The 14,307-nt window shown below is 43.2% G+C and overlaps 1 protein-coding gene across 2 annotated transcripts in view; it reads left to right on the forward strand.

The window, feature by feature from the left end:
• Positions 1-14,307, forward strand: part of LOC136403458 (zinc-alpha-2-glycoprotein-like) — a 35,634-nt gene that overhangs the window by 7,299 nt on the left and 14,028 nt on the right. Inside the window, exon 2 of one of the 2 annotated variants that reach the window (XM_066382205.1) lies at positions 3,259-3,287. The exons of the other annotated variant lie outside the window; for it this stretch is intronic. Coding sequence (XP_066238302.1) covers positions 3,259-3,287 — 29 coding nt within the window. The remainder of the gene's footprint in view (positions 1-3,258; positions 3,288-14,307) is intronic. 2 annotated transcript variants of the gene reach the window in all.

Raw genomic sequence — 14,307 nt, forward strand, 5'->3', positions numbered from 1 at the left:
ATTTGCTTTTAGGTGTTGGTTGACTAAGAGTTATGATGAGAGGAATAAGAGGGAAATAGGAAAATGGGGGGACAAATTAAAAAATTACTATTGTATTTAGTGGAACAAGAACTAGATAAAATGGAGAGCCAGGGATGGGAGCACTGCTAGTGAGTTAAAAAGGTGAAGTAAAAAAAAACCCAAATGCCACAAACATAAGTTTGAATCCCAGATAAGATAATTTGTTCGTTATTGAGGTTTGAATGAGAGGAGATGTAAAGGAGAAAGGAAGAAACTAATAAAGAGGGAGAAAAGAAAGAAAGAGAGAGAGAAAAAAGAGAGAACCACTAAAAGAAGAAAAAAGAGGAGAGAGAGAGAGAGAGAGTTAAGGGTTTTGGAGTGCACCCCTCATAGAGAGAAAGGAAGAGGAAAGAAAAGATAATAGGAGATGTAACACTTATGGGTAGTGTAGTTCAAGGAGAGGAAAGAGTAAGACCAGCAGAGAGTTAAACGACCAAATTGGAGGAGGAAAAAATAAAATAAAAAATAAAGATATGAGAAAGAAACGAACAAATATAATAAAATGGGATAGGTTATAAAGTCTGCAGATTATTCTTGATTTTGAGAGGTTATCTTCTTGCTTTTTCTTTTCTCTCCCTCTTCCTGGTCGGTGACTCTGTACCCCGGGTTCTGTCCCTTTGGCATGCTCAGGTAAAGGTTTGCAGTTGATAAGTCTCTATGGCAATGTCATGTATTGTGCTTCAGTCTCGTTGGCAGTCAAGGCTCATTAGCATTTATAGGCTCCGACAGTGAGAGAGTCTGTGTTCCTGGAGCCTTTCTCCTAGTCTTTCCTTCCTCAATTAGTAGCCTGATAATCCAGATATGCGGTTGCTGCTGCCTCTGCCTGGATAGTAAGAGGCTCAAAGAACTGGCCACTCCCCACTCTATTTCCACTCAGCACAGGGCTGTGGGTAAGGCTCAGTCAGTCAGGGCTGCTAGCATAATCAGGTGGGGCTTCCGCCCAGTCAAAGACCTCTGGCTCTGCCACTCTGTCCAGTAACACGAGTGGGCACCCACTCCTGGGGCGCTTGGAGGAAACTCTCGCTCACTATCTGTGCACAGACCAGGATGTCAGGCCGGAAGTCTCACACTCTGAGTGAAATCCCCGCCCACATGGAAAAGTTCCAGTGTTGGAATTGGCTCTCGCTCCTTCCCCATGCGCACCATTTTTAGGGCACTGGGGTGGCCTGGACATTCTGCTTTTGGCCCACACAAAGGCCCCTGACTCTGCCCCTCTGTGGGATAACACGGGTGCGCACTGCAGAGGCACTCAGAGGAAACTCTCGCTCACTATCTGCGCGCGCAGACCAGGATATTAGACCGGAAGTCTCACCCTCTGAGTGAAACCCCCGCTCGCATGGAAAAGTTGCAGTGTTGGAATTGGCTCTCACTCCCTCCCCGTGCGCAGCTCCCTCAGGGTGCTGGGGTGGCCCAAGATTCAGCTTTTGGCCCACACAAAGGCCCCTGACTCTGTCTCTCTATGGGGTAACACCAGCGCCCACTGCTGAGGCAGTCGGAGGAATCTCTCGCCCACTATCTGTGCGCTGACCAGGAGATCAGGGAAAATGGCTGCCCCACTTGTCTTTCTTTGGCTGGGTCTTAGCTTGTATTGACTGGGTTGCCATAGGCACAGTTTTTCCTCAGCTTGGATCTCCGTGCCACAGCCTGGTTCGGCCATTTGTGCCGCGACCTGGATCTATTCACCCCCTTTGCTGCCTCGGTTTCTATATTCTCAGTTCCCAGTGAAAGCCACCCTGTTTAAGTTAGTGAGGAAAGCGTAGCATTTCTTACTCCCTATCTCCTTCGGGGTTTGATTATATATTTAGTCAATATTTCGCTCGACCATACCTTTGGGTGTATTGCGAAACATCTGGAGGCTCCAAAGATAGGTTTTTCTGTTTCTGGATGAAGATCTTGTTGAGTTTTGGGGGAGATTTATTGGTATCGCTTCCTACTGTGCCATTTTGCTGACGTCATCCGAGAGGTTTCTTTTAAGGATACAACTCAAAACCATTGTGGAATCTGGGAAGTCTGAAATCTACAGGGTAGGTCAGCACACTGGAGACCAGAGAAGAGATTACGCTGCTATCTCGAACCCAAAGGCAGTCTGGAGGCAGAGCTCCTGCTTCCTGTGGAGAACTCAGCCCTCTCTCTGTGGCCTTCAACTGATTAGTGGAGGCCCAGTCACATTACAGAGGGTAATCTGCTTCACTCAGCATCCACTGAGTAAAATGGTAATCACATGTATAAACTAATTACTGAGAGTAACTTCTGTACTGAAACTAGAAACCTGCGATATGGCCTAACATTAGTAACATCCATGAGAGTTAGATCAGGATTCCATTTCAAAATTAATTATGAAAATGCCCAAGCCTCTAACACTTCCTACCTCACACTAAAGTGCAGGGACAGGCATGGCAATTCTGAGGTCCATTCTGGTCTTAGCTTTTTCTGATCCATTCTAAGTCATAACCTGAGGTTTCTAGTCAATTTCTCTATGATATGCCTGTTGGCTTGGCAGTGGGGAGAAGGCAGGTGTATAAAATGTCTGCCCAGAAAGGATGAAGATGAGTAAGAGTGAGCAGGATTGCTTAAAACAGCTGAGACCTTGGTTGAAATATTAAGCAGAGCCTGACCTATGGTGGTGCAGTGGAAAAAGCTACAACCAAGAGTGTTGAGGTTGCTGGTTCGAAACCCCAGGCTTGCCTGGTCAAGGCACATACGAGGAGCAACTATGAGTTGATGCTTCCCTCTCCTTCTATCCCTCTCTAATAACAATAAAAACTTTATTTTTTTAAGTTAAAAAAAGAGAATTAATAAGAAAGATGTTCTCGTACGAGGAGCAGAGAAAGGTCTGAATCACAGCAGCAGGCAGAATCTAGGAGCAGGGCTCAAACCAGGAGAGGCAGGAGCCATCAAGCCCACTGGATGTTTGGGAAAAAAGAAAACAATGCATGAGCATTCACATTTCTCAGTTGCAGTAGTCAATGCACGAGGGTGGGCAGGGGGTGCTGGGAAGCAAGAAAGTAGCCACAGATATTCCACTATCCAGCAATGAAGGCTCATAGAATGCCTCAAGTCTTCTGCTCTGGAAATTTCCTTGGTGAGGTAGATAAAAGCTGAGAGCTCGGCTCATCCCTGACTCCGGGGCTGGAGGGAGACGAGAACAAGGAACCAGCCCCTTCAGACCCTCAACCTCCATGCTGTGTCTCTCCACAGATCCTCCATCTGTGTCAATCACCAGCCAGGTGGGCCCACGACACATGAGGACCCTCAAGTTCCAGGCCAACAACTTCTACCCACGGTCAATTAATATGTACTGGACTCAGGGAAGCAATGTAACAGAGACTGATTTCCAGAATGAGGGTCCTATCACTAAAGATGGCACTTATATGTACTGGGTGGTGGTGGCATTCCCCACTTTGTACAGAGGCCCCTACTACTGCCACGTGGAACACAGCAGCCTGGCCCAGCCTCTCGTTGTCCCATGGAATGAGGGGCAGGAATCTGGAAAACAGTAGTCACCCTTTCACTGGGGCATGACAGAGGAGAGCTCAGAATGACCATCACCGCCATCGCCAAGACCTGGAGAAGCTGTGAAGAAAACAGACAGGTGGTGAATTTGGAGACACAGGCTTGAATGCTGGTCCCTGAGCTGACTCACTGTTGTGTTTCCCCTTAGTGTTTCCCATGATCTAATCTGTGATACCTAATCAACACTAATCACCTTGCCTGACAAACATAGTAAGTCAGATTATTAAACTTTAGATGCTACAGAAATGTCACTCGATATTATCATTCATCCTGCCCCCAAGCAATTGAATCATTTTAAAATCTTGGTACCCATTGGAAGCAATGTTCACTGCCTGTATTTTCCTGAGTGTTGTTCAGGCACCCACTTCTGATGTCCCCTATAGTTATGAGGTCATGGAACTCTGCGACTCCTTTAATTCAATCTGAAGCCTCTTCTGTACCTCAGTTTCCCCAGCATTCCCTTACCCCCATGAGACACTGCTTTCTACTCCAGCTACTCCAGCTCTCCCACACCAAGCTGGCCTTTGGGTCCACACACAGCTATAGGCTATTTCAGAGGCTTCATCCCTCCAGGATGCACTCCCTGGCAGGCAAGAATAATCTGAATTCTTGGATTCACCCAAATTCATTTAACTGGAAGTTTTTTTGAAATGAAAAACTTGTATAATTTTATTTATTTATTTTTAAATGAATTTCTTGTGGTCAGTAGGTTTTTGAATTGTCTCCCACCGCCATACACAGGTTTGTGCATGTAAAAAGTATTTGAACCTATAGAGAATTTTATAACAGTTTATTTGAGACAAACTGATGACATATGCCACAGAGCAAGATCTCAAATGCTCTGGAGAATAACCGTTTTAAAGATTCTTTTATTCATCTGAAAATAAGAAAGTTGCCTGACTTGTGGTGGTACAGTCGATAGAGCATCAATTTTGGACACTGAGGTCCCAGGTTGGAAACCCTGAAGTCACTAGCTTGAGCATGAGATCATCCACATGATCCCATGGTCACTGACTTGAAGCCCAAGGTCTCTGGCTTTAGCAAGGGGTCACTGGCCCAATTAGACCCCCACCCCCCATCAAAACACATATGGAGAGCAATCAATGAACAATTAAAGTGATGAAACTACGAGTTGATGCTTTTCATCTCTCTCCATTCCTGTTCCTCTCTCTCTCTCTCTCTCTCTCTCTCTCTCTCTCTCTTTCTCTTGGTAAAATAAAAAGAAAGAAAAAGAAAATAAGAATGGAATGTATGCAGGTGAGAGAAGGAAAAGCAGAGATTATATTGCAGGATCATTAACAAGATTATGTGCTTTCTTGAGAGTTCATATCCCCTTTGACGGTTATTAGTTCTGATAATTCAGAGGTGTGTTAACCTAGATGCATAAGAACAATGAACAAGGCTGGCTTATGACCTTTCACCAAAGAAGTTATAGGCATGGGACATGACTACCCACCACGACCTGCCCTGTGAGGAATTTATTCACAGGTCATCCTATGACATTACTTTCCATGGAACCCCCCCCCTTTTTTTTCATCCATATTTCTCATTTTTGGTCATAAATCAACACAAAGGATGCATGGATGACCAATCTTGCTTGAATGGTGTGATCTCACAGTACTCGGAAGCTCAATCCTAGGAAGTCTCAGTGTTGAAGTTGTCTTGTTGACCACTGGACATGGGGTAATACTACAACCATGGACCGGAGATGAGGTTGAATTTTTCCCGAAACGGAAGGGCAGGAAAGTGTAAAGCTGTCAGGTCTTATGGCCTTCATTACAAAAACAAAACTAAACAAACAAAAACAAAATTCTTCATCGTTTCTATTCTGTGAACTATCATAATATGAGCTCTGCCTTCTGTCTCATTTTTTCTGTATTTGGCATCCAGTATAACACTTACATAAGCCACAGAAAGAGTATTAATAGTTACATTATACATGTTCAGTAATCATAAATAGTTGGACTATATAGAAAAACCCAAGGGCAAGTACAACAATCACAATGACTAATATCATTATCAGAGAGATAAAGATAACCAAACTAAGGCCCTGACCAGTTGGCTCAGTGGTAGAGCACCAGCCTGGAGTGTGGATGTCCTGGGTTTGATTTGCGGTCATGGCACACAGAAGAAGCGACCATCTGCTTCTTCACCCTTTCCCTTCCCCCTTTCTGTCTCTCTCTCTCTTACCCTCCTGTAGCCAAGACTTGCTTAATTTGAGTACATCTCCCTGGACCCTAGGATGGCTCTGTGCAACCTCTGCCTCAGGCACTAAAAATGGCTCAGTTGCAAGCATGGCACCAAATAGGCAGAGCAATGTCCCCAGACGTGGATCACTGGGTGGATCCCAATCAGGGCACATGCCGGAGTCTGTCTCTCTATCTCCTCTCCTCTCACTTGAAAAAGAAGAAGAAAAGAGGATAACTACTCCAAATAGACTGAGTTCAATATCAAAGAGTAGGCATAAAAGCCTTGTTGATGTCTAGAGATAGCTGTCTACCCCTGGTGCCATCAGCTTCCCATCCTCCAGCAGTCTTTGATGTTCATAAACAGAAATAAAAGGATGTCCACTTTTGGGTTAAGTTCCTGATAAGGTCCCTTCCAATGAGACTGTCTTTTATTTGGTATCCTTTCCAATGAACAAAATCTCCAGGTGGCAGTCAAATAATTTTTAATGTCATTGTCTTCTGAATGCTGACTGTGAAAAAAAGTGATTACCAACTTGGTATATTCTTGAAGTGACTCTATCAAACTTTGACAATAGTGTAAGATGTCTCCTTCTAATAATGTCAGCTGAGAAGTTTCTTCAACTAGGTCTGGCTTAAATGCACTGTGATGCATGAAGTAATGCAAAATCTGAAAAATGAGGAGGCAGGGAGCGGGGAAAAACCAAGTGGCTGTCTTGGGTTTGCATAGCACTGACTATTCATTTAATGATAACCATTGTTTATTTGCACAATATAACCTAGATGTTCACATCACTTTTTTGACAATGCTACCCACGAGTTTTCATAATTTTTTGAGGAACTCCAGGGGCCCTGCTGAAACATTACAAAGTTATTTCTATATATATTACAATTTTTGTTTTGTTTCTGTATTTTTCTTAAGTAAGAAGCAGGGAGGCAAAGAGATGGACTCCCACATGTGCTTGGCCAGGATCCACCCAGCAAGCCAACTAGGGGGTGATACTCTGCCCAACGGGGGCAATCTGCTCCGTTGTAACTAGAGCCATTTTAACGCCTGAGGCGAGGCCATAGAGCCATCCTTAGCTACCAGGCCAACTTCCTCCAGTGGAGCATTGGCTATGAGAGGGGAAGAGAGAGACAGAGAAGGGAGAGGGGGAAGGGTGGAGAAGCAGATGGTTGCTGCTCCTGTGTGTCCTGAAGGGGAATCAACCCAGGACATCCACATGCTGGGCCTACAATCTACTAGTGAGCCAACTTTTCAGGGCGATATATTAAAATTTTAACCCTTAAAACCTCAATGTGAATTGTAGCCTGAGGTGGCACAGTGAATAGAGCACCAACCTGGAACACTGAGGTCACCAGTTGGAAACCCTGGACCTACTGGGTCAAGGCACATATGACAAGTAACCAATGAACAGCTACAGTGAAGAAACTACTTCTTGTAGCCACCCACACCTCCTCTCTCTGTAAAATCAATAACTAAAGCCTTTCTAAAAAATCCCAATGTCTAATGAAAAGTAAGAAGCCAAATAGCATACTTTAGCTTGAACATTTTATAACCTTAAGAAACATTTTTCAGAAACATAAAAGCAAATTATCAACATAAACTTATTTTTGTAAAACCCAGGCAAAATGACATATCTGTTGTACTTAAACCAACAAACTTAAGCTAGCTTATTAAGTAAAGATTAATCTTAGATCACATGAACTTGAAAAAACATTTAGGTTAGTGCCTATATTACTGCAAATTTTAGAATATCCAATTCTTATAAGCAAGCATTGCCTTTAAATCAATTTTAACAGAACTATCAGGAGATAGAAAGGAATCTCACATATACAGTATACATATATATAGATACACATACACAGACACAAACAAAGACCATTTAGCCATGAAACAATCTCACTAGTTATAAAAGAACAATTAGATCTGACTTCTCCCTGGAGGTATTTACAATTTATAATTGTCTTTGACAAGTCAAATTCCAAATGACCTTTCTCCTTTTAAAATAAAGACAGCCATTTATTAATTCTTCAAAGAATTGGATTGACACCTAAATAACATCATAGGTGGATCTATTTATCTAAATCTTCATCTTGAAGTTTCAAGAGACTAATTAAATTTGGTTTCCATTCATACCACCTAGTTTTATACATGGCTTTCTCTAATTGTGCATGTGAAAGATTAATTTAGAAGTAGCAAAGGATCCTCATGTCGGCCACTGTAGTTATGTTATCAGTGCAAAAGAGGCACCAGGCATTAGTGATGAGTGAACTCAGGCCAGACCTCAGTTCAACAACCTAAGTACTTGAGTTCTAGACAAGAAAGAATTTAGAACCAAGACTCAAACCATATGAGAAAGTTCATTTAGGAAGTCACAGAGTAGAAAACAAAGCCTTAGAATAAATGGGCTCAAGAAACAAGTTACAGAAGCAAAAGAAGGGCCCTTGGAACTTAGGAGAAAGAGAGAGGCAAGGAAAACACCCAAGAGGAAGGGGGAGGGGGAGAGCAGGCATGTTTTGTAGAGACCTGGGTCCTCCATCCTGAGGGCTTTAATCTGAGGTCTCAGGGGAGGACCTCAGTAGAATACTCATCAGCTTCCTCAGTGTGTTTCCTCAAGGTTGTGGCCTCTACTGTTGGTCAGCACCAGGGGAAGAGGTCATCAGTCATTGCAGCTGATCCTGATGTCCATGGATCTCTCCCAGTAGCATAGGGGGGGTGTGGAGGGGAGACAAGGAGGTCTATCATGCCCCAGTCACCCCTTGCAGAGGGGCGCCAAATGGTATCCAAGACAAACAAGAAAAACCTAGTAGAAGGGGAGGGAGGTGTCAGTTATGTTCGCTACACCACTGATCTCACCTCCTAGTTTTGCTGCTTTTCTGGGCCTGGAACTGAAACACAGGTGAGGACTACATGTCATCTCCAGGTGTTAATGTCAATGGATAAGTCTGTGCAAGGACTTGTAGTCGTGCCCATTGCTAGGCACCTGGGGCTCTCTGCCCTGGTGACTCTCTGCACCTGGCCTATCATTCTTACTCCGCTCATGCCTGTCTAACTGCCTGCTACACTTACAAATGGGAGGCTGACAGTGCTGGCCTTGTTGACCTGGAAGGCACAATTTCCCATGTTTATTTTGAGATCTGTAGAGTCTGATCAAAGTTCTAGGGGATAACATAACCTACATGCACGTGTCCCGATGAGCCTAATGCAGTGATATCCCTGTAGGGCTGATTTATGTCCTAGAGAAATTTTTTTCTCAGGCACCTAAGAATACCCTAACAAGGGTGGGGAAACTTGCCAGATGCCACCCAAATCTCAACACTCCAATGCATGAGCCCCTCTTTCGAGGTGCTCCTGTTTCAGTTTGCCCTGCCCCTCTTCCCTGGATTCCCATTGACTTCTCCAAGATCACGTGTTACTGCATTGAGCGAGCCCAGCACCCATCTCCACCACGCCAGATTCGGGATCTCAACAACTATAATGATCTCACTAGATATTACGGTAGAGGATGCAAGAGTCCTCTCTCTTTCCAAGCTAAAGAAAGTTTAGGCTCTTGTTTAGTCAGCAAAAATTTTGTTGAGATCCTCAGCAAACACTACAATTAGAAAGACAATATTAAAGCAGCAACCCATTTTTTTCTTTTCCCTGTGTTACTACAATTCTTATTCACCTCAAGGTTCCTCTAAAACCAGCTCAGATAAACTCAGGGACTGCTACTTAAGGCCAGGAGGCCCAGAATTTTGAGAAAAACTCAAGTTCCCCCAATGCAAAATGGGAAGCCTTAGGGCACAATGGACCCTTGATTGTACATCGCACTGGGTCCAGGTCTGCAGGGAGGTCTTGTGTGGGCTTTTTCAGAATCCCACTGACTCTGCCAAGTAAATGCCAATATAAGAAATATCTTGCCTGTCCAGGCGGTGGCGCAGTGGATGGAGCGTTTGACTGGGATGCTGAGTACTTCAGGTTCAAGACCCAGAGTCGCCAGCTTGAGCGCGGGCTCATCTGGTTTGAGCAAAGCTCACCAGCTTGGACCCAAAGTCTCTGGCTCGTTACTCGGACTGCTGAAGGCTCATGGTCCAGGCACATATGAGAAAGCAATCAATGAACGGCTAAGGTGCCGCAACAAAAAACTGATGTTTGATGCTTCTCTTTTTCTTTTTTTTTTTGTTCTTGTTTGTCCCTTTCTGTCTCTCTCTCTGACTGTCTCTGTCTCTGTAAACACAAACAAACTAACTAAAAACCACTGAACTAGAGGAAGGAGATATGCAGAAAATACCGGCTGTGAGGGAAAAGATGCAATAGCAGAATGTGCCTCATTCATTGGAAGACATGGGATGTTCATTGGATTAGGGGGGTGCCTCCAGAATTTGACTTCTATATCCCTTCTTTTTTTGTAAATAAATTTTTATTAATTTTAATGGGGTGACATCAATAAATCAGGGTATATATATTCAAAGAAAACATCTCCAGGTTATCTTTTCATTCAATTATGTTGCATACCCCTCACCCAAAGTCAGATTGTCCTCTGTCACCTTCTGTCTAGTTTTCTATGTGCCCCTACCCCGCCCCCTTCTTCTCTCCCTCCTTCCCTCTTCCCCCCATAACCACCACACTCTTGTCCATGTCTCTTAGTCTCATTTCTATGTCCCACCAAAGTATGGAATCATGCAGTTCTTGGTTTTTTCTGATTTACTTATTTCACTCCGTATAATGTTATCAAGATCCCACCATTTTGTTGTAAATGATCCGATGTCATCATTTCTTATGGCTGAGTAGTATACCATGGTGTATATGTGCCACATCTTCTTTATCCAGTCTTCTATATATATGTGTGGGGGTTTTTTTTTACAGTGATTAAAGCCTTTAAGCAAACTCTTGGACAATACAACAAGAATCTATAAAAGAATAGTGTCCTTAACATGTTCACCAAGTCCAAGTTGGCACCTACACCATTCCAAATCCCTGCGAATGCAACCCAACCACAGTTCAGTCCATTAGGAGCTATCACAAGGAGCGGGAGTCCAGAAAAAGTCCACATCCAGGAAAAGTCCTCATGGTACTGGAATTGTTGTCACAATTCTATACTTTGCAGCTCACGTCCAAGTCCCAATGACCGCTGCTTCTAGCTGGTAATGATTCAGGTAGACTGGAAAAGCCATCTGCAGCATGAGTAGAGATGGAGCTTCTGTTCTCCTCTGCCTGGAGAGATGAGACCAGGGTGCTTTTCCCTGGAGCTCTGCAACTGTGGCATAGTAAAGAGAACCTTAGGATACACTAAGCTGGGTGGCAAAGGTAAATTCACAATAGAAGTTGGCAAAAGGGGGAGAGGGAGCTCTAAATTAGGAGTAGGTCCCAGCCTGGAATATGAGTGGGGCATTGAGGTAGGAGGAATAAAGGAAACACTATATATTAAACAAAGCAGCAGAAAATAGGACTATCAACACCCACAACAGAGATCTTTGAGGAAAGAATAAAAAACCTGACTATTCAGGCAAGACATAGTAAAGTGGCCCTTGTGTAAATGAGATCAGTTTACCTGCTTCTTGGAAGAAATACCTTAGGCTCATCCACAGTATCGTAGATGGGGCCGACGGCCCTGGGTACCTTCAGCCTTCAGTGGCAAACCCCAGCATAATGGGCAAGGTTAGGTCATAGGTGGCTGGAGCAGGGCTGGAAGAGACTGAACCCTCCCTTAGAGGAGAGAGGGAAAAGCCTACCTTCCAGTGTCCCTTTTTTCCTCACAGCAAAGGCATGTAAGCCTAGCAGGCTTTAGCTCAATGACCATCCTTTTCAATATTGAAGCAGGACCCAGATGGATTCCTATGAGACTCCTTTGGGGCATTGGAGCCTTTAATGGCATATCCTAAAAGCTGGTAGTTCACCTGATCTCTATTGGGCTTTTTCTGCCTCTTGGTACCTTAAAAGCCATGCTCAGAAGGTCTCGCTGAGGGGTTTGAGGATCCCCATCCACCTATATAAACCTTTTCCGTATATCTGGAGCTATTTGGAAAAAGACAAAACAGTGTTATTAGCTGGATCAAATAAAAAAAGGTAGAAGTTTGCAGGAGAAGATTTGGTGTCTCCTGTTCATCAGCATTCAAAAGAAATTTAAAAATTTTTAAGTAAAAAGCATGATATGGTAGACCCGTAGGAGTTCCAGGATATGACTCCCCCCTTTTAAATTTTTTTGAATTGACCTTAAAATATTTGCTGGGTATGCTTTAATAATACCTTGACTTTAAAGATTGTAAGAAATACCCATAATTCGAAAGGTTTGACAAAATACAGTAAATGCTTTTGCTACATATGCAGGAGCATTGTCAGTTTTAACCAGTTTAGGAAATCCAATAATAGAAAAATGCATACAATGAGCTATAACCTGCTTATCAGCCTCTCCTGTTCTGGCAGAAGTTACTATGTATATAAATCCAGAATAAGTATCCACTGTAATGTGGACATAGGCCTGTTTGCCAAATGAAGGTATATGAGTAAACTCCATTTGCCAAAGTTGTCCTGGTAGGAGTCCTTGAGGGTTAACTCCAAATGAAGGGACAGATTGTAGAATAGGACACCTTGGACAGGATTTACCAATCTGCTGTGCTGCTTCCTGAGAAAGTTGAAGCTGTTTACACTGGGCTGCAGCATTCTGGTGATGAACAGTATGAGACTGAGTTGTTTGATCTGTCATGGTTGCTCCAAATAATTTTCTTTTGGGTAGCTTGATCAACAAGGGCATTCCTTTATGCTAAAGCTCCAGGGAGCATGGAGTGAGCTCGAGTATGTCCTATAAAACATAGAGCTCTGTGTTGACATACAAGTCTTTGAAGAAGGAGGAACTGCTGAAATAGTTTATCTGCAGTTGTCCCTAAGACAGCAGTCTTTATACTGGAAATAACCATAAGTAAATATTTGCTGTCTGTATATAGATTAAAGGAGGAATATGGCAAATGCTGAAAAGCCATGATAATGGCATATAATTCTAGTCTTTGAGCTGATTTTAAGTTGACTGTTTCAGTATAAAGTTGTCCATTGATTTGCAAAAGTGATTTGCCATTTAGTGGAAGTTTCCCAGAGCCATTGTTGTTGATCCTTTGAAAAAAGGAACAACAATAATTTTGAGGCCCAAAACCTATAAGCTGTAAGGGTCGTCTATGCCCCATGATAATCAAGGAGGTGACAAGATCAAAATATGGAAGTGTATTCCATGGGCTGTTAGATGGTTCAATGTGTCCAAGCTCTAGCTGCTCTTGTACCATTCGAGCAGCTGCCCTAAATTTCTCCTGAAAAAGGGGCCGTTGGTCTACCCATACAGAATTATCTGATTTCCAAGTAATTGGGTCTGCACAATGCATTATTGGGGTAGCAGGAGCTACCAAGGCCCCTATGCTAAATTTTGATATCCTAATCCACACCTTCTGGTACTGAGTGCCATTTCTATGGGGGTGAGAATTCCTCGCTGTTCTTTCCCTAGTCCCTTAGTGGGCAAAAATCCCTGATCAAGCATCTGAGTACTGACTAAACCATTAGGACTGACAAGCAATGCTCCCATATTTTTCAAAATATCTCTACCCCACAAATTAACTGGCCACCCAGGGAGCACATAAGGCTTAAAAAATCCAGAATGACCTTCTTAATCTTCCCAGTGTAAAAAACTAGAACTTTGTTCAGGGGATTTACTCTGCCCTATACCTTGTAATTCTGTGGCTGCTGCATGAGTGGGCCAGGAAGGAGGCCAATGTAGCTTAGCAATAACAGATACATCAGCTATACTATCTAAAAGTCCTTTAAATTTATGCCCTTGTATTGTTAGTTCCATTTCAGGGTGTTCCTGACCTATTTTTAAATCCAATTGGCAGAATCAGAGAAGCCAAATCACCAGTTTTCTTGGGGCCCCTTTTGCAGGATGTGGCCTGAGAAGCAGACTTAGCATCCTTATACTATTCTTCTAACTGCCTGAATTAGCCCTGAGACAAATTCTTTTTTTTATTATTAATTTTAATAGGGCAACATTGATAAATCAGAGTAATATGTTCAGAGAAAACAGCTCTAGGTTATTTTGACATTTGCTTATGCTGCATTCCCATCACCCAAAGTCCACTTGTCTTCCGTCAACTTCTAAGTGGTTTTCTTTGTGCCCCTCCCCTCTCCCAACCCTCTCCCTCTCCTTCCCCCACCCCGTAACCCCCACACTCTTGTCCACGTTTCTGAGTCTCATTTTTATCTCCCACCTATGTATGGAATCATATAGTTCTTAGTTTTTTCTGATTTACTTATTTCCCTCAGTATAATGTTATCAAGGTTCATCCATGTTGTTGTAAATGATACAATGTCATCATTTCTTATGGCTCAGTAGTATTCCATAGTATATATGTGCCAAAGCTTTTTAATCCACTTGTCCTCTAAGGGACACTGGGCTGTTTCCAGATCTTCGCTATTGTGAACAATGCTGCCATAAACATGGAGGTGCATTTCTTCTTTTTGAACAGTGCTATAGTGTTCGTGGGGTATATTCCTAACAGTGGGATAGCTGGGTCAAAAGGCAGTTCA

Source organism: Saccopteryx leptura, chromosome 4 (assembly GCF_036850995.1).
Source record: "Saccopteryx leptura isolate mSacLep1 chromosome 4, mSacLep1_pri_phased_curated, whole genome shotgun sequence".
Taxonomy (NCBI): domain Eukaryota; kingdom Metazoa; phylum Chordata; class Mammalia; order Chiroptera; family Emballonuridae; genus Saccopteryx; species Saccopteryx leptura.